Source organism: Sus scrofa, chromosome 6 (genome assembly GCF_000003025.6).
Source record: "Sus scrofa isolate TJ Tabasco breed Duroc chromosome 6, Sscrofa11.1, whole genome shotgun sequence".
In the NCBI taxonomy this organism is placed as follows: domain Eukaryota; kingdom Metazoa; phylum Chordata; class Mammalia; order Artiodactyla; family Suidae; genus Sus; species Sus scrofa.
In genome coordinates this window covers 85,842,321-85,863,633 of record NC_010448.4, presented here as the reverse complement: position 1 = coordinate 85,863,633, position 21,313 = coordinate 85,842,321, and the positions used below count along the sequence as shown (strand labels likewise).

At 50.7% G+C, this 21,313-nt stretch overlaps 1 protein-coding gene across 42 annotated transcripts in view; it reads right to left on the bottom strand.

Moving 5' to 3' along the window:
• Positions 1 to 21,096, bottom strand: part of EPB41 (erythrocyte membrane protein band 4.1) — a 186,985-nt gene extending 165,889 nt beyond the window's left edge. For 19 of the 42 annotated variants that reach the window (XM_021095691.1, XM_021095693.1, XM_021095713.1 and 16 more), the window contains exon 1: positions 20,932 to 21,096. Coding sequence is in view for 23 of the 42 variants with exons in the window: in XM_013995881.2 (XP_013851335.2) it covers positions 15,564 to 15,577 (14 nt within the window). In the remaining 19 variants the exon portion in view is untranslated. Of the gene's footprint in view, positions 1 to 15,563; positions 15,980 to 20,931 lie in introns of those variants that run through there. The other 23 variants (XM_013995859.2, XM_005653391.3, XM_013995895.2 and 20 more) reach the window with 10 other exon arrangements.

The window sequence follows — 21,313 nt, the reverse complement described above, 5'->3', positions numbered from 1 at the left end:
GGGTGAAGCGCCTGTTCTTGAATACTCTGGTCCTCAGGTTCATGGAGCTCTAGCTCTACCACCTCTGTGTCTCAGAGGCTTCCTCCACCCATCAGACTTGGAAATCTGGTATCAAGAGGGATAAATCCCAAAGATCAGTCTTAGGACAGCTCTCCACTACCACTGCTGTGTTATCCAGCAAATTCAGATGCAAGAAAGCCAATATTCTCTATGCCATGAAGTGCTAGGCAATGACACATCATATTTAAAGAGGCTTGGTTAGAGTGTGTAGTATTTAATAATCATCACCCTGAAGAAAAGTGGGGGTCTTAGGCTAGCAGAAAATAGGTAGACATAAGGCAGATATAAAACACTTTTAAATTTAGAGTGCTGTGCCGTGCAACACCACACCAAAAACTATTGGCACAGGCTTTAGAATCATAAAGAAAAAGCTTACATTCCAGTCCTGGATTTTAATTCTTAGCCTAGAGATGTAAAGTTCTATCCACACATGAGGGATTTTTGTTATGAGTTAGGTACACACCATCACCTCTTAGGCCCAACACATAGTAGGGGGTGAGAGGAGAAGTAATGCCCCATCTGAAGGCAGAGGAACTACCCTTACTTCCGTGCCCATCTGCCCTCTCAGAAGAGGCCCCTCCAAACCAGACATCTGGTCCCAGTGAACCCTGCAGAGGCTGCCTTTGAGTACAGGGTAAATGTCCAAAGCACCATCTCTGAAGCTAATTTCCTAGGAAGAGACTCAGCTCCTTCCCTGCCTGCTGCTCCATGCTCACATCTGGGTGGTGGCTATGTCATGCTCCAAGCCCCAGGATGGGGTCTCTAGGGGCCATCTCCATCCCGCCTGCCAGCTGAGCCCACCGCTGCCTCCCCCACCACCCCTCCTGTTCCTTCCTAGGGAATACAGGCCCTGCAAGCTGTCTCTCAGCCCCTGGAGCGGTCAAGGGCACTAAGGGAAAAAAAAAAAAAAAAAAAAGACAATTTGAAAGGGTCCTAATCCCTCCCATTGCAAACTGAGCTCCAGCAAAAAGCAAACACCAGCTGCACAGAAGAGAGTGAAATTAGATGGTGAAATTAGGTGGTGACCAGGGGAGAAGGCCAGGGAGGATAGATGGGGCCTCCGATGACCTGGAAGAGATGAGATTGGAAGAAAGTGGGAGGTGGGGGTACGGTGGGGGAACAGTTGGAGTCTGAGCCATTCCCAAATCTGGGACGTGGGCGGATTAGGGACACAGCTGGCCTGAAGCCCCAGTGATTGGGCTCATGGAAAACATTTGTCGGTTGTAGGGGGTGGTAAGAGATGAAGAAGGCTTTGAAAAGCTGGGCCCACCAGCAAAGTGTTGTGAACAGTCACTACTGAATAAAAACCAATCCTGATACCAAAAGTACACGAAGAGTAGAGCTTTCCATCCCACCCATGGTCATAAAACTGCAGTCATTTTAGACTTTTTTTTTTTTTTTTTTTGCCTTTTCTAGGGCCACTCCTGCAGCATACGGAGTTCCCAGGCTAGGGGTCTAATCGGAGCTGTAGCCACTGGCCTACGCCAGAGCCACAGCAACTTGGGATCCGAGCCGCGTCTGCAACCCACACCACAGCTCATGGCAACGCCAGGTCCCCAACCCACTGAGCAAGGCCAGGGATCAAACCTGCAACCTCATGGTTCCTAGTCGGATTCGTTAACCATTTCGCCACCACGGGAACTCCAAGACTTTTTAAACACAAACGATAAATTAAACAAGCTATCCTGGGGTGGAAAAATTGCTATTTATACCTACTATGTCTTTCTAGGAGATTATTTTTAGTGGTAGTACTTGAAGTGTTCACAGAAAATATAGTTAAATAAGAAGAAAAAAAGGTAATCACCATAAAACCATCAATCAGAAATAACCACCATCAATGTTTTGATGGGAGATGTCCTTTCTAGTACCTCTCCTTACACTTTTTCGTTTATACGTATTAAAGTAAATCACATGAAATTGCTGATTTTACAGTTTTAAAATGGTCAAATATCAGCAACTGCATATAGTTCAGCCTAATGCTTTTTAAAAATTTAGATCACATTGTTTTAGAACCAACTTTTTTCTCTTAACAATATATTATGGCATATGTGTCACCATTTCTAACAGTGCCCTCAAGTGGATATACCATAATTTAATTGAACCTAATGCTGGACATTTAGGTTATCTCTCATTTCTCTCTCTCTCTTTTTTTTTTTTTAGGGCCACACCCCTAGCATATGAAAATCAGAGCTACAGCTGCTGGTCTACACCACAGCTCACAGCAACACCAGATCCCCGACCCATTGAGTGAGGCCAGGGATAGAACTCACGTCCTCATGGATACTCGACAAATTCGTTTCCGCTGTGCCACAATGGGAACTCCCACATTTTTCTCTCTTATATGATACTTGACAAATATTCTTTTACCTAAATCAGACACATTTTTTTTAAAATGCATTGACTGCAGGAGGTCCTGTCGTGGCTCAGTGGTTATTGAATCCAACTAGGAACCATGAGATTGCGGGTTCCATCCCTGGCCTTGCTCAGTGGGTTGAGGACCCGGCATTGTCGTGAGCTGTGGTGTGGGTTGCAGACGCGGCTTGGATCCCGAGTTGCTGTGGCTCTGGCGTAGGCCAGTGGTTACAGCTCCGATTAGACCCCTAGCCTGGGAACCTCCATATGCCGAGGGAGCAGCCCTAGAAAAGACAAAAAGACAAAAAAGACCAAAAAAATGCATTGACTGAAGCATATTTTTTAAAAATCACAGCATACGAGGCCACCTGTGCTGGTTGTTTTTGAGATAAAAGCAAAAGAAATCAGCTGATGCAATAAAAGACAACACCTTGAATGAATACTCTTTCACATTTGAAAACACAGAGCATGTTCTGACCTCTTTGATAGAATGCACTTTGCTTATAAAAATTGCATTAAGCTCTGTTTTAAAGAGTTGTCTGTGCACAGTAAAAGCAAAAAAAAAAAAAAAAAAAAAAAAGCAAAACACTAAACATGATTAAAATACATACATTGGAGCTGGCAAATTATGTCCATTCTGCTATGAAGACACTCCAAGAAACAAAGGGCAGAAGGGAAGGAGGTTGAAATTGTAAAAGAGGACCCAGTGCATGGTTACTAAGATATATCTTTAGGCCTCTAGATTCACAAAATGTTAGAACAGGATAGGCCCTTAGAGATCATCAAGCCAAAACTGCACTTAAACATATTGAGAAATGGGTCCAGAAACTGGAAGAGACTTACCCGAAGTCACACAGCACAGGGGTGGCAGAGCCCAAGCTTGACCCTAAGTTCTCTGACCCCTACCACAGATTCTGTTCACTGCCTTCTTCTTCGTCCAGCTGTGTTTCTCTTCCAAAGTTGGACACCAAGCTAAACTGTACAGCCAAAAAATCTAGGACTGTCTGAGCCAGAAGGAAACTTAGAGATAAGTTATTATTAAAAATAATGACCACCGCAATTATTAGGTATTTTCTATGTGCCAGGCACGTACTGAGTACTTTATATGCATTAATGCATTTAGCCTCAGAGCAACCCTGCAAAGTATTATTAGCCTCAATTACAACTGAAGAAACTACAGCCTAGAAATATTAGGTGATTTGCCCCAACTTAAACCAAGTCTGTCTGATGCCACTGCCCTCTGTTCCATGCGCTTTCATGTCACTCGCAGGAAAGCACTTCAGAAATGATATAAAGGAGCAATATCAACATCTGTCCCAGGACCCCAGGGAAAGGTTTCGTGGCTTCTGATTGGAGCCCTGAGACATTCAAGGAGGAACCCGAAGATCTGACCTCCCATGACCCTCCCCAACCCCCTTCACGCACTAGCTGGAGTAAGCCTGATGGCCCCGATCCAGCAAAGCCTCCAGCTCACTCAAGCTTAAAGCTCCCTCCCCTCGGGCAGGGAACCCCCCTAGTCCCAAAGGGTTTCCCAAGAAGATGGAGACAGGCTCAGTGCCACCAGCGAGCTGAGCCCCTTCTAAACCTGCTAGCGTCAGCCTGCCCAACTCTCCCCTAAGAGAGGGCAGAGGAGGAGCTATGGGGAAGGAGGAGGAGACTGGATACCCAGAAACGGCCAGGTTTGACATGCCCCAAGACCTTCCAAAGCTGCGGCGGCAGGACAGTTCCTGAACTGTCTGTCTAGCATTCAGCTGGTCTCCATTTCTAAGCCTTCCAGTGCCTGGGAGTGTTTCCATGGGGAAAAAAGCGAAAAATGACTATGAATGTGTTCCAGCCTTAACTCTGCAATAAGTTCACTGTGTGACTCTGGGCAAGTCACTTACCCTCTCCCTTAGTCAGCTTGGGCTGCATCCAAAAAATACCATACAGTGGGTGGCTTAAGCAATAGAGACTCATTTGCTTACAGTTCTACAGGCTGGAAGTCCAAGATCAGGGTGCCACCCTGGTCAGATTCGGGTGAGAGCTCTCTTCCTCGCTTGTAGGCAGCCACTTCTTCTCGTGTCCTCATACGGCGTAGAGAGGGGGAGCTCTCAGGCGTCTCTCTCATTAACACTAATCCCATCATGAGGCCCATCTGTCATGACCTCATCTCACCCTCATCACCTCCCAAAGGCCCCATCTCCAAACACTGAAACATTGGGATTAAGGCTTCAATGTGAATTGGGGGCGGGACACAAATATTCATCCGGTACTCCCTCTCTGGGCTTGCATTTCCAAACCAGTCAAAGGGAGGTGGCTACCCAGGATGTCACACGGGGTGGCAAAAAGGATCAGCCAAAGAGTTCTTCAGATTACAAACCGACATCTGCACTGCGTATGATTGTTTATTTTTATTTTTACTCTGCTGCCAACTAAGAAGAAAAAAATCCTGAATCCCAAGGATGCAAATCTCCCTGGAACTGAAGATACCCTGGTCCCCCCTTTATCCAACACACATGTATTGAGCACCTCCTGTGTGTGGGTACTGGGGGTCACAGAATGAATGAGATGATGCCAGCAGCACCAAGAACGATCATCCCCATCATCATCCCATATTCAGGTGATGGCAAAAAGAGGTAAAACAATTGTGGGCTTTTGAGGTAGGCAGACCTGGGTTCAAATCAAAGTTCCACCATGGAGATGCTGTATGAATTTAGGCAAGTCACTACTCCTCCCTTCCTTATCTATAAAATGGGGATGACACGTTGCAGTACTTTTTATGCAACATGTCATTGAACCTGTTCAACAGCCCCTTGAGAAAGGTATAACTATGATTCCCATTTTACAGATGAGGAAGTAGAGTCTCAGAAAAGTGAAAAACTTGCCCAAGATCACCTGGCTAGTAAATGTCAAAGAGTTAGGATTCAAACCTACATCTGCCTGGGGAGTTCCCGTCATGGTGCAGTGGTTAACACATCCGACTGGGAACCACGAGGTTGCGGGTTCGTTCCCTAGCCTTGCTCAGTGGGTTGAGGATCCGGTGTTGCCGTGAGCTGTGGTGTGGGCCGCAAACACGGCTCAAATCCCACGTTGCTGTAGCTCTGGCGTAGGCGGGCGGCTACAGCTCCGATTAGACCCCTAGCCTGGGAACCTCCAATACCGCAGGAGCAGCGCAAGAAAAGGCAAAAAGACAAAAAGCAAAACAAAACAAAGCAAAAACCTACATCTGCCTGGCTTTATTGCTAGTACTGTCCTTATGGTTCACAGATTGCCTGCATTTCTGTGATGGTCACTGTGATAATACCCGTGTATAGAGCACTCCCTGTGTCTAGATCCTTGACATTTTCCTTTTTAGTTCTCACAACATACCTATAGAGTAATACTATTTAAATCCTATTCTTTTTTTTTTTTTTTTTTTTTTTTTTTTTGCTTTTTAGGGCCACACCCACAGCATATGGAAGTCCCCGGGGTCGAATTGAAGCTACAGCTCCCAGCCACAGCCATAGCAGCAGCCACACCGGATCTGATCAGTGTCTGTGACCTACACCACAGCCAATGGCAACGCTGTATCCTTAACCCACTGAGCGAGGCCAGGGATCCAACCCATATCCTCGTGGATCCTAGCCAGGTTCGTTAACCACTGAGCCTCAAAGAGAACTCCCTTAACCCTATTCTTTAGCTTTAGGAACTGAACCAGAGGTGAAGCAACCTGCCCAATGTCACACAACTAAGAAGGGGTACAGTTGGGAAGCCAAGTGCGTCTGACTCCAGAACCCTCTCCTTGCACACTATTCCCTAGCAAAGCCAGGCAGGTGTCTTTATCTCTTTATCTCTGTTTGACAGATGAGAAAGCTGAGGCCCAGCAAAAGGTAGTGTATGTGCCTATGAGGCCCCAACAACTCGGCAGCTAAGAAGGGACTTGAACCCAGGCTCCTGAGTCTTAAACATAGGGTTATTTCTTCCATGCATAATACCTGAGTCCTGGGCATCAGAAAATACCCTAGGGACATGGCGACCCCCTCTATTCCAGGCCCAGGCATGGAGAGCCGAGGGTGTCGGGGAGAAGAAACGTTGTAAAATGCTGCCTGGGGAAGACAGCAGTTGAGCTGCTTACGCAGGTGCCCCTAGCTTTGGGCACCTGTCTTGGTCTCCCTAAGCCATGGACCCCACAGCTAGGGAGGGAGGCAGTTGCAGAGGAAGCCACTCTAGGCCTGGGCCTCTGCTGGCTAGCACTGCTCTCTGCTGTGATTTTCTGCTGAAAAACAAAAAGCTCAATCCTCTGGGCCTAAATGCTAATTACCAATAATGACATAATAACCATGTGGGCCCAACAGCCAAACAGTCCCAACTAGAAATTCTGCATAGCTCAGGCTCAGGAACAAAAGATTTGGGCACTCCAGCTGAAACTGATGCCCTGGCAGAAAATGTCAGAGGCAAAAAGGCTTCAGGGTTGACCCAACCAAAGTATTATCTGGCAAATGGAGAGGATGATGACTACTCACACAATTATTTATTAAGAATCTACTGTGTGCTCAGCACAGTGCTAAGCCCAGAGAGAAGAGGCTTCATTTATTCATAAATTCACTCCACAAATAGTTATCGAGTATCTACTATGAATAGCGCACTCTTCTAGGTACAGGGGACATTGTTAAATAGAAGAGTCAGGAAAGGCCTTACTGAGCAGGTATAGTTAAAAAAATATTGAGATGAGAGAACAAGTCATGAAAGCGGGGGGCGGTAGAGTGTTCTGAGCTGAAGGAGCAGCAAGTGCAAAGGCCCTGGGGTTGAAGTGTGCCTGGTGTATTCAAGGAGCTGCTGCTTGAGATCATGACTCCAGTCATTAACAGAGCTGGGAGAGGAAAGGCATCAGACAGACTGATCATCCAAATATCTAAGTGTTAAGATATTTCTGGAGGTAAGAGTTATGCTCACTTTTCTCACCACTTTACAGTGAGGGAATGAAACCCAAAGAAGAAAAGTAATGATCCCTTATCATTGGCTAGAAGAGGCAGGTTTACTTGCCTCCAGCTTTCTCCAGCCTCCCTGCTCCTCTTCTCTATGTCCTGTCTATGCAAATCCTAAATGCATATTTGGTTTTTTGTTTGTTTGTTGTTGTTGTTGTTGTTGTTTTGTTTTGGGGGCTTATTTATTTTATTTTTTATTTATTTTTTGTCTTTTTGCCTTTTCTAGGGCCACTCCTGCAGCATATGGAGGTTCCCAGGCTAGGGGTCGAATCGGAGCTGTAGCTTCCGGCCTACGCCAGAGCCAAGGCCCACTGAGCAAGGCCAGGGATCAAACCCACAACCTCATGGTTCCTAGTCGGATTCATTAACCACTGAGCCATGACAGGAACTCCCTAAATATGTATTTGTTGAGTGAATGAATGAACAGATGGATTCTGCACATGTCTCAAGCCCTGCCTTCTCTGTGAACTGTTACCTGACTGGCCTTGGCTGATAACTTCTTGTCTCTGCTAATCTTAGAATAACAATAACAACAATAATTCCAGTATGTCAGCTATGGACTGAGCACTTAACCTGAGTTATCTACTTAGCCCTAAAGTATCTATGAGAAGGTTGGAGTTCCCATCACGGCACAGTGGAAACAAATCCAACTAGGAACCATGAGGTTACAGGTTCCATCCCTGGCCTCACTCAGTGGGTTAAGGATCTGGCATTGCCATGAGCTGTGGTGTAGTGACAGATGCAGCTCGGATCTGGCATTGCTGTGGCTGTGGCGTAGGCCAACGGCTACAGCTCCAATTAGACCCCAGCCAAGGAACCTCCACATGCCACAGGTATGGCCCCCAAAAGACAGAAAGACCAAAAAAAAAAAAAAAAAGTATCTATGAGAAGGTGCTAATATTTTCCCCATTTTATGAGTGAGAAAACTAAAGCTCAATGAGGTAAAAGCAACTTGCTAGAGGTCCCACAGCTGGTAAGTGGTGAAGCTGGGCTTTCAACTGAGGTCTGTTGGCCAGTAAATCCCTTCTTTTAATCCTGGCATCTCAGTAGCAACCTCTGAAATCAATCTGCACCCTTCCTTTTATATATCAGAAAACAGAGGCTGGGAGAGGGAAGACAAGCTGGGGGAGGGATGCAGCCCTGCAGCCCCCAGCCTGGTCCTTCTGCTTCTCCACACCTGCGACTGTGGACCAGGTTTTCCCTTCTAGACCCACTCCAGAGCCTCTGCAAAAGTCTTAGTGTTCTCCTCACTCCCTGAAGACAGTTCTGGGGAGCCCACAGTCCACTTCCATCTCCTCAGCCCGCAACTGTCCCCACAGTAAAGTCATCCAAGGCCTGGGTAACGCAGGACCCTTCTGACTCTGCTTTTCCAAAGCACTTGCAGTGGTATGGGATCAGAGGAGCCTGCAGAAGGGAAACTCTGTCCTCATGTCACTCCTGGCGTGGTGTCAGGAGGGCAGAGACAGGCTGGGGGCAGAGGCCAAAAGCAGCCTGAGGATAGGGCTAGAGTGTTCTAGCCAATCAGGAAGGGGAAAGGCGGGGGAAGGAGGGTGGATAAAAGATGCTGAGCCTCTGGCTTTAAAACCAGTTATTGGGTATCACCTGTTCACAAGAAACTGTTTCAAAAACTCCAAGTCCCTAGACTAGGAAGAGGTAGGGCAGAAGAAGAAGGTCCTTAGAGGCAGCAGCTGTAAACCAGCAGTAACAGCTGCTACCTGCCACTGAGGCCTCATAGGGCTGAGCCCTGGCCTAAGCACTTTATCAACATTATTGCCAAACCTCACAGTACAATCAGCCCCATCCTTTCTTTTTCTTTTTTATCTTTTGAGGGTCGCACCCACAGTATATGGAAGTTCCCGGGCCAGGGGTCCAATCAGAGCTGTAGCCGCCGGCCTACGCCGCAGCCACAGCAATGCGGGATCCGAGCCATGTCTGTGACCTAAACCACAGCAATGCCATGGCATGGATCTAGCCACAGCAACGCCAGATCCTCAACTCACTGAGCGAGGCCAGGAATCAAACCCGCGATCTCATGGTTCCTAGTCGGATTCATTTCCGCTGCCCCACACGGGAACGCCTCAGCCCCGTTCTACAACAGAGGAAACTGAGGTTCAGAGAGGTGAAGTGATAGGCAGCGTCACCAGACCACACCCATTCACAGGACAGTGCCAAAAGGGTCCAGAGACCCAGGTTCCTGCTGCGTGACCTTGTGCCATCAGCCACCTGCTCTGATCCGAGGTTCCCACAGCTGGACCAAAGTGGACTCTGACATCAACCTCTTCCATAAAACCCAAGAAGCTCTAGGATCCAGTTCTGCCCAGACTATGGAGCCTCCTACAGTTATGGGACATCACACTTGCTTCTCTCCCAATCATTCAGAAAAAAAGGGTCTGATTATCAGCCTCCAGGGACAAAAAATAAAGCTACATATTTTCAAAATAGTTGTCTCTTTTTCAGGGCTGCTGCTGGCTTTGGCTCTAGCCCAGGAGGGGGCCTCTTGGATGAGGAGTTGGGGGAACCTCAGGATTTGAGTGTCCGTGAGCCTGAGGCTAAGGAGGGCAAAGGGCAGGAGGGAGCAAGCTTGGCAGTGGGCCAGGACCCCTCTGGAGTTTGGGGCTTGTTTCTTAATCCTTTCCTTCCTTTGTTGGCCAGAGCGGGCTGCCAGGAGAGGCAGGGGAAGCAGTGGGTGGGACCAGGGAGACGGAGGAGTCCAATTCATGATGATTTAAGTGGAGCTGCTTTTGATGGGTGCCCATGACCCGCAGACGCTGGGCCAGGCCATCTGCAGGGATTACCTCACTGAAGCTCCGCCCTTCGCTCTGAGGAAGGCGGCTGTCCTCCCGTTGCTGAGGTGGAAACTGAGGTTCCAAGAGGGCAAATGAATGAAGGCCACACAGCTCATAAGTGACAGAGCTGCCAGGGAACACAGGTTGTAACTCCTGAGAGAGACAGTCACTGGGTGTGAGTAGAGGGGAGCTAAAAAGGAACAGGGAGGGAAGGGGGGTGGGGGAGGAGCTGGCTGGAGAGGCCCGGGCAGTCTCAGTGAGGGGCGCAGGCAGCTGTGAGGGTGCAGGAAGGGGAGGGGAGTGAGTGATCGCCTCCAAGGACACCATCTCCAAAGCCCTGGGTGATCTGGGCCTGCTTCCCTGTCATCTCGCATCACTGTCTACCTCTCCCTTTCTGCTCCGCCCCCTCCAAACTACGGACTTAGAAGCAGAACACATTATGTAGGTCTAAGCCTTCACACATGCTGTTCCCTACGCCTAGAAATCTGTTCCCTCCACTGCTTACCTAGAGCTCTTATTGATCCTTCAAATCTCAGCTTAGCTCTCTCTTCCCCTGATGCCTAGAGAGTTAACCCACTCTGCTGGGCTCTCTTGGAAGTGTTTCTTGTTTCCTGAGGGGTAGGAACCCCGTCAGAGTCATCTTTGTGCCCCCAGAGCCTTGGACACCATCTGTGCTTGATAGACGTTGTGTTTTTTTGTTTGTTTGTTTTTTGTTTTTGTCTTTTTGCTATTTCTTGGGCCGCTCCCGCAGCATATGGAGGTTCCCAGGCTAGGGGTCCAATCGGAGCTGTAGCCACCGGCCTACACCAGAGCCACAGCAACGCTGGATCTGAGCCGTGTCTGCAACCTACACCACAGCTCAGGGCAATGCTGGATCCTTAACCCACTGAGCAAGGCCAGGGACCGAACCCGCAACCTCATGGTTCCTAGTCGGATTCATTAACTGCTGCGCCACGACAGGAATTCCTTTTTATTTATTTATTTTTTTAGACGTTGTATTTTATCATTGAATCTTTGAGGCAGACAAAACAAGTTCTCTCATGCTCACTCTCAAGGCGAGGACAACAGGGCAAGAGAGGGAGTGACTTCTAGGGGTCACAGAGACATGCAGTGACACTGGTAGGGCTAGAACCCAGGGCTCCTCTGCATCTCACAGCCCCTGCCCAGCCCCCACCCTAAAGAGCTCTCACCCTTGCCAGACCAGCCAGGGTCACCACAAGGGACCCCCAAGGGAGGAGTAGGGGGCATTGGCCCTGGTGGCCAGCTCAGACATAGCTGCTGTCTGAGGTGGAAGGTGACAAGGAGCAGACAATGGCTTTTACCCCCCAACCCAGCTGTGTCCCTCGGCCAGAGACCCTGGCAGGCCCCGTCACCCCAGACCCAAGACCTCACTCACCTGCCTGCCCACTGCAGGCCCTTACCACACCCTGCTGGCTCTCTTTCCTGGACAGAGCTCACAGCCACCCCTGCTCTGCATCCCATGGCCCAGTCCCAGGCCCCATATCTTGGCATCTCTCACCTAGAGAGTCACCCCTGCCCCTCCCCTCCTTTCTGTCCTCCACCCCAAGTGACCCTCCTGAAATACAAGTCTGACCACGCCATCCCCCTGCTTTATATTCGATGGTCCCCCATGGCCTCTGGGTCAAGCCCCCTAACTCCCCTGGGCCTGTCTCTATAACCACATCCCCCAAGTGCAGCTCATGGCTCTGGAAGTTGGCAAAGCAGCTCCTCCACTAGGAATGCCCTTTCTCCTGCTTTTTGCCTGAGGAGATATTCACAGTTCACACTTTAGTGCATCGATCAAAGATGGAGTTGGCAGTTTCTGTGTCCTTCTCCTCAACCAGACTCTGAGCTCCAGGGGGAGGAGGTAGTGGGGAAAGAGGTGATACAGACTAATCTCTGTATCATGCCCAGCACAGCGCCTGGCTCGGAGTGGGTATGGGTGGAAGCAGATGGCTAGGAAAAGGAGGTTCTTTCTTACTTTCGAGAGCCCTCCTCCCTCCCTTCGCCCTACTTGCAGGTGCCTTTCAGAACCTGTTAGATTAGTTACTTCCTGCCTGTCCCCAGGGGGTTCCTCCCAGACCTGGTCTCCACTGTCTCAAGAGGGATATCTTTCTAATCCCCAAATAATACTCACAACTATAACTACAATAATAGCAATAATTACTATCATTGAGAATTCACCATGTACCTTACATGCATTATTTAATCCTCATAAGATCTTTTTTTAATCCCCATTTTACAGATAAGGAAATTAAGGCTCTAAAAGGGGGAATGTCTTGCCCAAGGTCACACAACTGGCAAGCGATAGATGCAGGATTCAGGCCAGCTCTGTCTGACTCTCAGCAGCTACACTGTTGGGCCTTCTCCTGCTTTCTGTGCTCTCCTTTCTTCAAAACTCTGAGAGCACCAGGTTGGGAAGGGGTACAGTGTGTGTGTGTGTGTGTGTGTGTGTGTGTGTGGTAGTAGTAGTGTATTCAGCGAACAGTCCAGCGGCTCCCACCAGTCCTATGCCGGGGTTGGAGATGGACAGAGAAGACTCAGATCCAGTCATTGCCTCCTTGGGGGAGGTAAGAGAATTTCACATTAAGAATTGAGGCTATGTTACACCAGTCAGAATGGCCATCATTAATAAATCCACAAATAACAAGTGCTGGAGGGGCTGTGGAGAAAAGGGAACCCTCCTGCACTGTTGGTGGGAATGTAAACTGGTACAGCCACTATGGAGAACAGTTTGGAGATACCTTAGAAATCTATACATAGAACTTCCATATGATCCCGCAATCCCACTCTTGGGCATCTATCCGGACAAAACTCTACTTAAAAGAGACACGTGCACCCGCATGTTCATTGCAGCACTATTCACAATAGCCAAGACATGGAAACAACCCAAATGTCCATCGACAGACGATTGGATTAGGAAGATGTGGTATATATACACAATGGAATACTACTCAGCCATAAAAAAGAATGACATAATGCCATTTGCAGCAACATGGATGGAACTAGAGAATCTCATACTGAGTGAAATGAGCCAGAAAGACAAAGACAAATACCATATGATATCACTTAGAACTGAAATCTAATATCCAGCACAAATGAACATCTCCTCAAAAAAGAAAATCATGGACTTGGAGAAGAGACTCGTGGCTGCCTGATGGGAGGGGGAGGGAGTGGGAGGGATTGGGAGCTTGGGCTTATCAGACACAACTTAGAATAGATTTACAAGGAGATCCTGCTGAATAGCATTGAGAACTATGTCTAGATACTCATGTTGCAACAGAACAAAGGGTGGGGGAAAAAATGTAATTGTAATGTATACATGTAAGGATAACCTGACCCCCTTGCTGTACAGTGGGAAAATAAAAAAAAAAAAAAAAAAAAAGAATTGAGGCTATGGAGTGAGCAGACTTGGGTCTGAGCCCCACCTCCACCCCTAAATAACTATGTGACTCTGGGTAACTCACTTGATTTACTCAGCACCAGTTCCTTCATGCATAAAAGTAGAGACCATACTGCCTACCTCACAGGGTCACTGGGAGGACTAGATGAGATAATGTGTCTGAAATAGCACATAACAACCAGCCCAGTATATAAGAAACATCCAATAAATGACAACAGTCCATAGAGAGACTAGAGCTTCTCAGGCTCCCCAGGCCAAGGCAGGATGCCATTCTCTAGGCACTAAGAGGGATGATGATGATGATGCCTTGCCCACCTGTTTGCCCTTTGAATATCCTTCTGGGGAGGGATTTATTTATTAACTCCCCCCCCACCTTTTTTTTGGCTGCGCTCATGGTATGCAGAGGTTCCTGGGCCAGGGATCAAATCTGTACCACAGCAGTAAATAGAGCCACAGCAATGACAATGTTGCATCCTTAACCTGCTGAGCCTCTAGGGAACTCCTATTAACACCATTTTACAGAGGAAGCTACCAAGGCCCAGAGAAGGTGGGTTCGTGAACCAAGTCACACAGCAAAAAACGGCGGAGCTGGGACCTCCATTGAGCTACTTCCACACTGGGCAGAACCCAGCCCTTATCCCTGGGCCCTGGCCAGCCTGCTGGGGAATCAGGGGCTCCCAACTTCTGGATTCTAATTCCACAGGGGTGAGAAGTTAAACGTAAGAGAAAGGAGCCAAAAAGAGAAACGCTTTACTTAGTCCCCCCCAGAATGAGCCCAGTGCTGGGAGGAAACCAACAATTACTAAGCAGGGCCTTGTGCCTAGACTTCTCATTGGCTCCTTCCCACACCAGTGTGGGACAAGTGGGTTTTGTTTTTGTTTTTGTTTTTGTCTTTTTTAGGGCCGAACCTGTGACATATGGAGGTTCCCAGGCTAGGGGCTGAATCAGAGCTGTTGCTGCCAGCTTATACCACAGCCACAGCAACTCAGGATCTGAGCCATGTCTGCGACCTACAACCACAGCTCATGGCAACGCCAGATCCTTAACCCACTGAGCGAGGCCAGGGATCGAACCCACAACCTCATGGTTCCTAGTTGGATTTGTTTCCACTGCTCTATGACGGGAACGCCCAACAAGTGTCATAATATGCATGTCACAGATGAGGCCGCCAAGACTCAGAGAGGTTAGTGACTTGTCCAAGGTCACACAGCTGGGAAAGTGGCAGTTCTATGCGTCAGAGCCCCTCCTTACCCCTCCCACCTTCAGCCTCAGACCTTCCCAGCCACCCTCCCCTCTGGGCTGCATCAGGTCACTCCTTCCCCAGGCCGAAGCCAAGACCCTGAGTCTAGCTGCTTAAGGCCCTCTCTCTGATTATTGCCAGCTTGGTACTTGATCCCACACTCAGTTCAGAGGCCCCAGAGCCCACTTATCAGAGCTCTGGCCCCCAAGGAACTCACGGTCTTGTGAACAAAGAGAGGACTCGCATTCACTGAGCCTCTGTGATGCTGGGCACTTCATAACCATTAGCCACATAATCCAGTACAAAGCATATGGATAGGTGCATAGCGACACTGAATTGATATGTTCTTTCATTGAGAAATACTCATGGTGCACCTACTACATGCCTCTGTATCCTAGGTGCTGAGATATAGCAGTGAACAGGTGAACAAACATCCCAGCCTGTGTCAGGTTGGTGTTCACATTCCCACTTTACTGATGCAAAACTGAGATGCAAAGAGCCACCCAGCTGCCTGTGGCAGAATTAAGGATCTGTTCCAGGCCCATCTGCCCCCAAAGACCTTTGCATTGTATCACATGACCCAAAAAATCACTATGTCAGGCATCTGGAGAGAAGCCAGCTGGTTGTGACAGGATCCTAACTTCAGAGTTAGGATCTTCCCTCAGCCCTGCCACCCCCAGCCCTGGTCCTCCCTTTACACCACCCAGTGGCCTTAGAGCCACAAGACACACATTAGAATAGAGCCCATGTGGCAGTTACTTAGCCAAGCCAGTACTCACCCAGATGCAGCCATAGGGTCACACAGCCGTCAGGGAGAAGTCGGGGAGCCATCGCCGCAACGGCACATGGAAACAAAAGACAGCAGTGAGATACAGGCACAGCCAACAGGCAAGATTCTGGGGCCCCTCTTGGCCTGGGTCCCCTGCCCTCCCTCTGCCTTGGGGGCTCTCTGGGGCGGATACCTTCTTAGTCAGCAATCTGATAATCAGATAATCTACCCTGAGCTCATCAGGCCCCCTAGGGCCCAGCCCACTAGAGGCAGCAGGATCCCTATGGACAAACAGCTGAGCACCTACTGTATGTCAGCCAGGTGTTGGTCCCTGCCCTCATGGAGGCTACAGTCAGTGAGGAGGCAATCTAAAAATAGTAACTGAGGACTTCTCCTGTGGCTCGCAGCATAACTACTAGCGTTGCTCCTACAGCGGCTGTGGCCCAACCCCCGGCTCAGGAACGTCCATATGCCACAGGTGCAGCCACTTGTTTAAAAAATAAATAGGAGTTCCCGTCATGGTGCAGTGGTTAACGAATCCGACTAGGAACCATGAGGTTGCGGGTTCGGTCCCTGCCCTTGCTCAGTGGTTAAGGATCCAGCATTGCCGTGAGCTGTGGTGTAGGTTGCAGACGCGGCTCGGATCCCGCGTTGCTGTGGCTCTAGTGTAGGCCAGTGGCTACAGCTCCGATTCAACCCCTAGCCTGGGAACCTCCATATGCCGCGGGAGCGGCCCAATAAATAGCTGAAAAGACCAAAAAAAAAAAAGAACCTGGGTTCCTAGCTTGGCTCTACCACTTACTAGCTTCCTGACACTAGGCCTATTTTTTAACTTCTCTGTGCCTATTAATTCATCTGTAAAATGGGGAAAGTATTAGTACCCACCTCCAGGGCTGCTGTGAAGATTGAGTTAATATATGTAAAAATATATTTACATATATTAACCTGTATAGACATGCAGGGGTTTGGGCCGGCCGGGTGAGGGGGTGGCCATGCCCATGGAATGTGGAAGTTCCTAGGCCAGGGATCGAACACACACCACAGCAGACCAGAGCTGCTGTGGTGACAATGCCAGATTCTTAACCTGCTATGCCACAAAACAATGCCTGGCACACAGTGACAGGAAACTGTTCACTGTATTAGCTACTCTTATCACAAGGTGCTGCAGGCATGGGTTTCAGAGGGACCCAGCACCCACCTGATAAGGTAGAGGTTATAGGAGACAATATGAGGTGACACTCTGAGCTCAATGCCTGGTGTGTGGTCACTAATTAATAAATAGTGGTATATTCTTAGGGCTTTTCTCCAGCACATCACCAGGGAAAAGCATCTCAGCAGAGGAGCTGTCAGAAGGCTCCCTCCCCACAAACACACATCCAGAACTGCAGCTTTGGACCGAAAAATAACCAGCACCCACAATCTCACCGGATTCTACAAATGTCTCATCTCTTCTGACCTTCGCAATAACCCAGGAAGTAAACAAAGGCAAAATTATCACCATTCCCATTTATAGATGAGGACACAGAGGTGCAGGGACTCCTCTCTGTGTTCTTGGCTGCCCCCGTCACATCTCCAAGCCTAGTTAGGTGGTCAAGCCAGGATTCCAACTGGCGTCTGCCTGGATTTTGTTCTCCAGGTCTTTCTTTCCACTTTCCCTCCCGTCTCTGCAATACCAGCTGCCCAGCCCCAGAGAAGCCTTTGAACCTCTCCAACCTCAGTTCCTTCATCCAAAATAGTCAAACAGCCAGCCCAGGATCCAAGCTCTTCCTGACCCAGACTCTCCCTCCACAGGCTGAGCCACTGCTACCTGACCCCTTCTCTAACCCTTTACCCCATCGCCGACCTCAGCCACTCACCAGCGGGCCAAGGAATGTCTGCACTCAACTACACTAAACTCCTGCTTTACAGATAGAAAAACAGGTCCAAACTGGCCACATACCCAAGGCTGCCTTTCAGTGCCCAGCTCTTGCACCTGAGTGTGGTCAGGCAGAGCTGGCCCTCTGGAGAAACTCCCTGGGGGGCCCTGACCCACAAGGTGCTCCCTCTGCGCCTTTGCCCCCTCACTGGGCCCAGCCCGACCATCCCAGAACTTTGAGCTCACCCAGTAGGGGTCAGGCAGTTTCTGCAAGAAAGGGCTAAGCAGTGTGGAGGCTCCCCTTTGAGTTGAATCTGGGCTTTGGAGTCAGAGAGACCTGAGTTAGAATCCCAGCCCAGCTACTGCCTGCACTTCTGTGAAATAAGGATAACAGCTCTTCCCTCACAAGGATGTAAAGATTACATTAGTTAATGCTGCATACTAAGGGCTTGGCACAGAGTGCCATGCACAAGAAGTGCTCAAGAGGCTGCAGCTCTAATTCTGATTAGAGAGCACAGGACTGGGGGGCCCATCACCCCATTTTCTCTCCTCTTCTCACATGGGGTGAGAGTAGCCCCAACCAGGTCCTGGAGGCTGTAGTAACGGTACTAGAAGATCCTTAGAGACTCCAGATTCACCCAGCCCTCCCATTTCATATAAAGAGAAACTGAGATCCAGGAAAAAAGGGACTTCCCGCAGGCTATCAGGGAGTAGAATCCCGCCCCTTTTATTTATTTATTTGTGTGTGTGTGTGTGTGTGTGTGTGTGTGTGTGTGTGTGTGTGTCTTTTTGCCATTTCTAGGGCCGCACCCGCGGCACATGGAGGTTCCCAGGCTAGGGGTCTAATCGGAGCTACAGTACCTACACCAGAGCCACAGCAATACAGGATCCAAGCCAAATCTGCAACCTACACCACAGCTCACAGCAACGCCGGATCCTTAGCCCACTGAGCAAGACCAGGGATCGAACCTGCAACCTCATGGTTCCTAGTCAGATTCGTTAACCACTGAGGCAGGACGGGAACTCCCTGCCCCTTTTAATAAACATCATAATCTTAAGCTTGGGAGATTCTGTATCCCCCATCCCCCAGGGGACTATTATAAAGTCCCCCAACAAATCTCAGGCCACCATGACCTATATGATGAACGCTTTGTGGGTATCCCATTCAGCTCTTTGCCTAGCGAACCTGTGTATAGCACACAGTAGGTGCTCAGGAAATGCTTAGGGAATAACCCCCATGTAATCCCTCTGGTTCCGCAGCTCTATTCAGGCTCCCCCTCCAGGGGATCTCTCCTTGCATCTCCCTTCTTTGCTCTCACCCCTGCCAGCCTCTGTCTCAGATCCTACCAGCTGCACCCAACTCCAGCCAGCAGAGCTCTAGGCCTCCAGAGGCCTGTACAGCGTCAGCATCTTCCCAGCCAGGCTGGGATGTTTCTGCTCAGCACAGCCAGCCGGGCTCCCAGCCAGGGTCCACTCTGCAGAGGGGGTGCTGGCCTTGCCCTGCCAGAGGCCCCACCCCCATTGGCCTAGGGAGTGGGGCAGCCTGGGAGCTTCTATTGGCACCTGGGGCCTTCAGAAGGGAGGCCAGCCTGGCCTAGGCAGTTCAGAGATGGGCTGATCGAGAGACAGACAGGTGCCACCACACACCCAGGCACTCCACCCACATCCCACTGCTAGGACCTGGCAGGCCCTGCCTGACTCTCCTATATACACAGAGGAAACCTCAGGGCTTCCCCACTCCATTTCTTTCTGAAAACACCCCCACCCTAGAACACCACACACTCATTGCCTCATCTGATTCTGCTAATGCCTGGATTATTGACCAAGGAGGCACCTGGAGCTCAGAGAGGTGAAGTGACTCATGCAAGCTCACACAGCAAGGAAGTAGCAGGGCCAGGATTCAAACCCAGTTCTGCTGCATGCCAAGCCTACAGAGTACCAGAGGTCCCCTCTATTCCTCCTCTCTGCTCCCTACAGCTTCTGGATCCCCTTCTTCCCAAACCTTCCAGCCCCTCTGCAAAGTCCCTCCTCCCACAGTCCTAGTCAGAATTAACAGTTCCCACCTCCTGGCTGCTACAACATTTTGTTTACATGCACCTGACAGCAGAAGGGTACAGGAGTTATTTCAGGGGTGTCTGTCTCTCTGACACTCCGAAGGGCCCGAAAGGCAGGAAGTGACTCCAGTATGTGCTCCTTAGACCTGAGAGTCTATCTCCAGCCTCCCCCTCCCCCCATGCAAAAGTCCTCTGGTCTCCTCCTGTTGATACCCTCCCCATCTCCAGCCTCCAGTCAAGACTGGTCCCCAGGCCTGTAACTGGGATGAAGGTTGGGGACATGCCACAACTTCAGGGACTCTGCGCCAGAGCTATGGCCTCTCTCCTGGCCCCCCTCTCTTCCCTTCAGTATCTGAGCCGCTGCCCTGCCCCTGACACCAGACAGGGACTCCCAAGTCCCAGCCTAGGTAAGGCTCTCCCCAAGCCTCCTCCTGGAGAAAAGGGCTCCAGAAGCAGAGAAGGGGCTGCCTTCCTCCCTAATCCGGGAACTTGAGGGGTCACATTCAACCAGGAGAAGCTGCGCACTGGGAGTAACCTCCTCCAACCCTTCGTGATAGTCCCCCCCACCCCCAGTCCTTCCGGGGCTGGGCTGAGGTCGGTCTGGACAAATTCCCGCCTCCAGTTTGCTGGAGAAGTCCTATGCTACCCCAGAGAGGTGGGGTGTGCTGGAAAGTGTAGGTGAGGGCAGAAAACTCTTCGAGAAAGCCAGAGGACAGGGGCAGGGAAAGACTGGGTCATGCAGAGAGGAGATGAGTCACAAGGACCCGGGGGATGAGAATCAGAAGCCGGAACCAGAGCCCGACAGAGTCCGGCAGATCAGAGACGCAGAGAGAGAAGTCCCCTAGACCACGCCTGGAAGAGAGCATGTGCGGCCGGGGCGGCGACCGGAGAGCCACCCTGGCGGGCAGAGCCGGCGCCCCAGCTCTCGGGTCCCTGAGTCCGGAAACTCAAAGTCAGTTACGTAAGAGCCAGAGCAATCCAGGGGCCCCGGAGCCGGGTGCCCCTTCCCGCTGTGCGCCGCCAGCCCGCCCGCCTGCTCCGCGGGCGCTGCAGCCTGCCCGGCAGGAGCACGCGGGGCCTGACAGGGCGGGGTTGTGGGGGGAGCGCTTGTGCTGCAGCACTCCGCAGAGACCCGCCGGCTGGCACCCAACCCAGGACCCCCGCCGCAGACAGACCCGGGACCCGCTGGGACCGCCAACGCCAAGCGTCCAGCTTCGGACGCGAGCTCTAGGACCCCCTTCCTGTCGCCCCTGCCCTCCCTGCACCCTGAACTTCGAGACGCCCAGGCCCCTATGGACCTCCAGTTCGGAACTTGGAACTCGGGACTCCTAGAGCCCCCGACCCCGACCCTTAGAACCAGATATGTCCCCTCCCGTGGGACGGCCTGGGCCCTTGGGCACAGGTCCATCTGTTTGTCACCCCGTCCCTCCCGGGGGCCCGGGGTCGCCCCCCAGGCGGTCCAGGCTCACCTGGGCCGGACCGGGCGGAGACCTGGCCGGGCCGGGCCGGACCGCGTTCTCGCCCTCCGCCGCTCTCGCCCTTTAAGAGGTTCCTGCCACTTTGCCCCGCCGGGGGCCTCCACCTGCACTGACAGGGCAACTCTGGCTTGAAGCCCCGCCCCCGACCCGGGGCGCCTTCTGATAGGCGCAGACAACTGCCATTCGGTGGGGCGGCGGGGCGAACGGGGCAGGACAGAGTGAATGTCGCAACCGGGAAGGGGCGGGGCCTGCAGGTGCGGCCTGATGGTACGGCCAGCTGTGGGCGGTCGAGGGCTCACCCGTTGGGTCTGGGGAGGGTTGGGGAGGGAGTTCCTAGATTGGCTGGTGTGGATTCTGACGTCATACGCCTAAA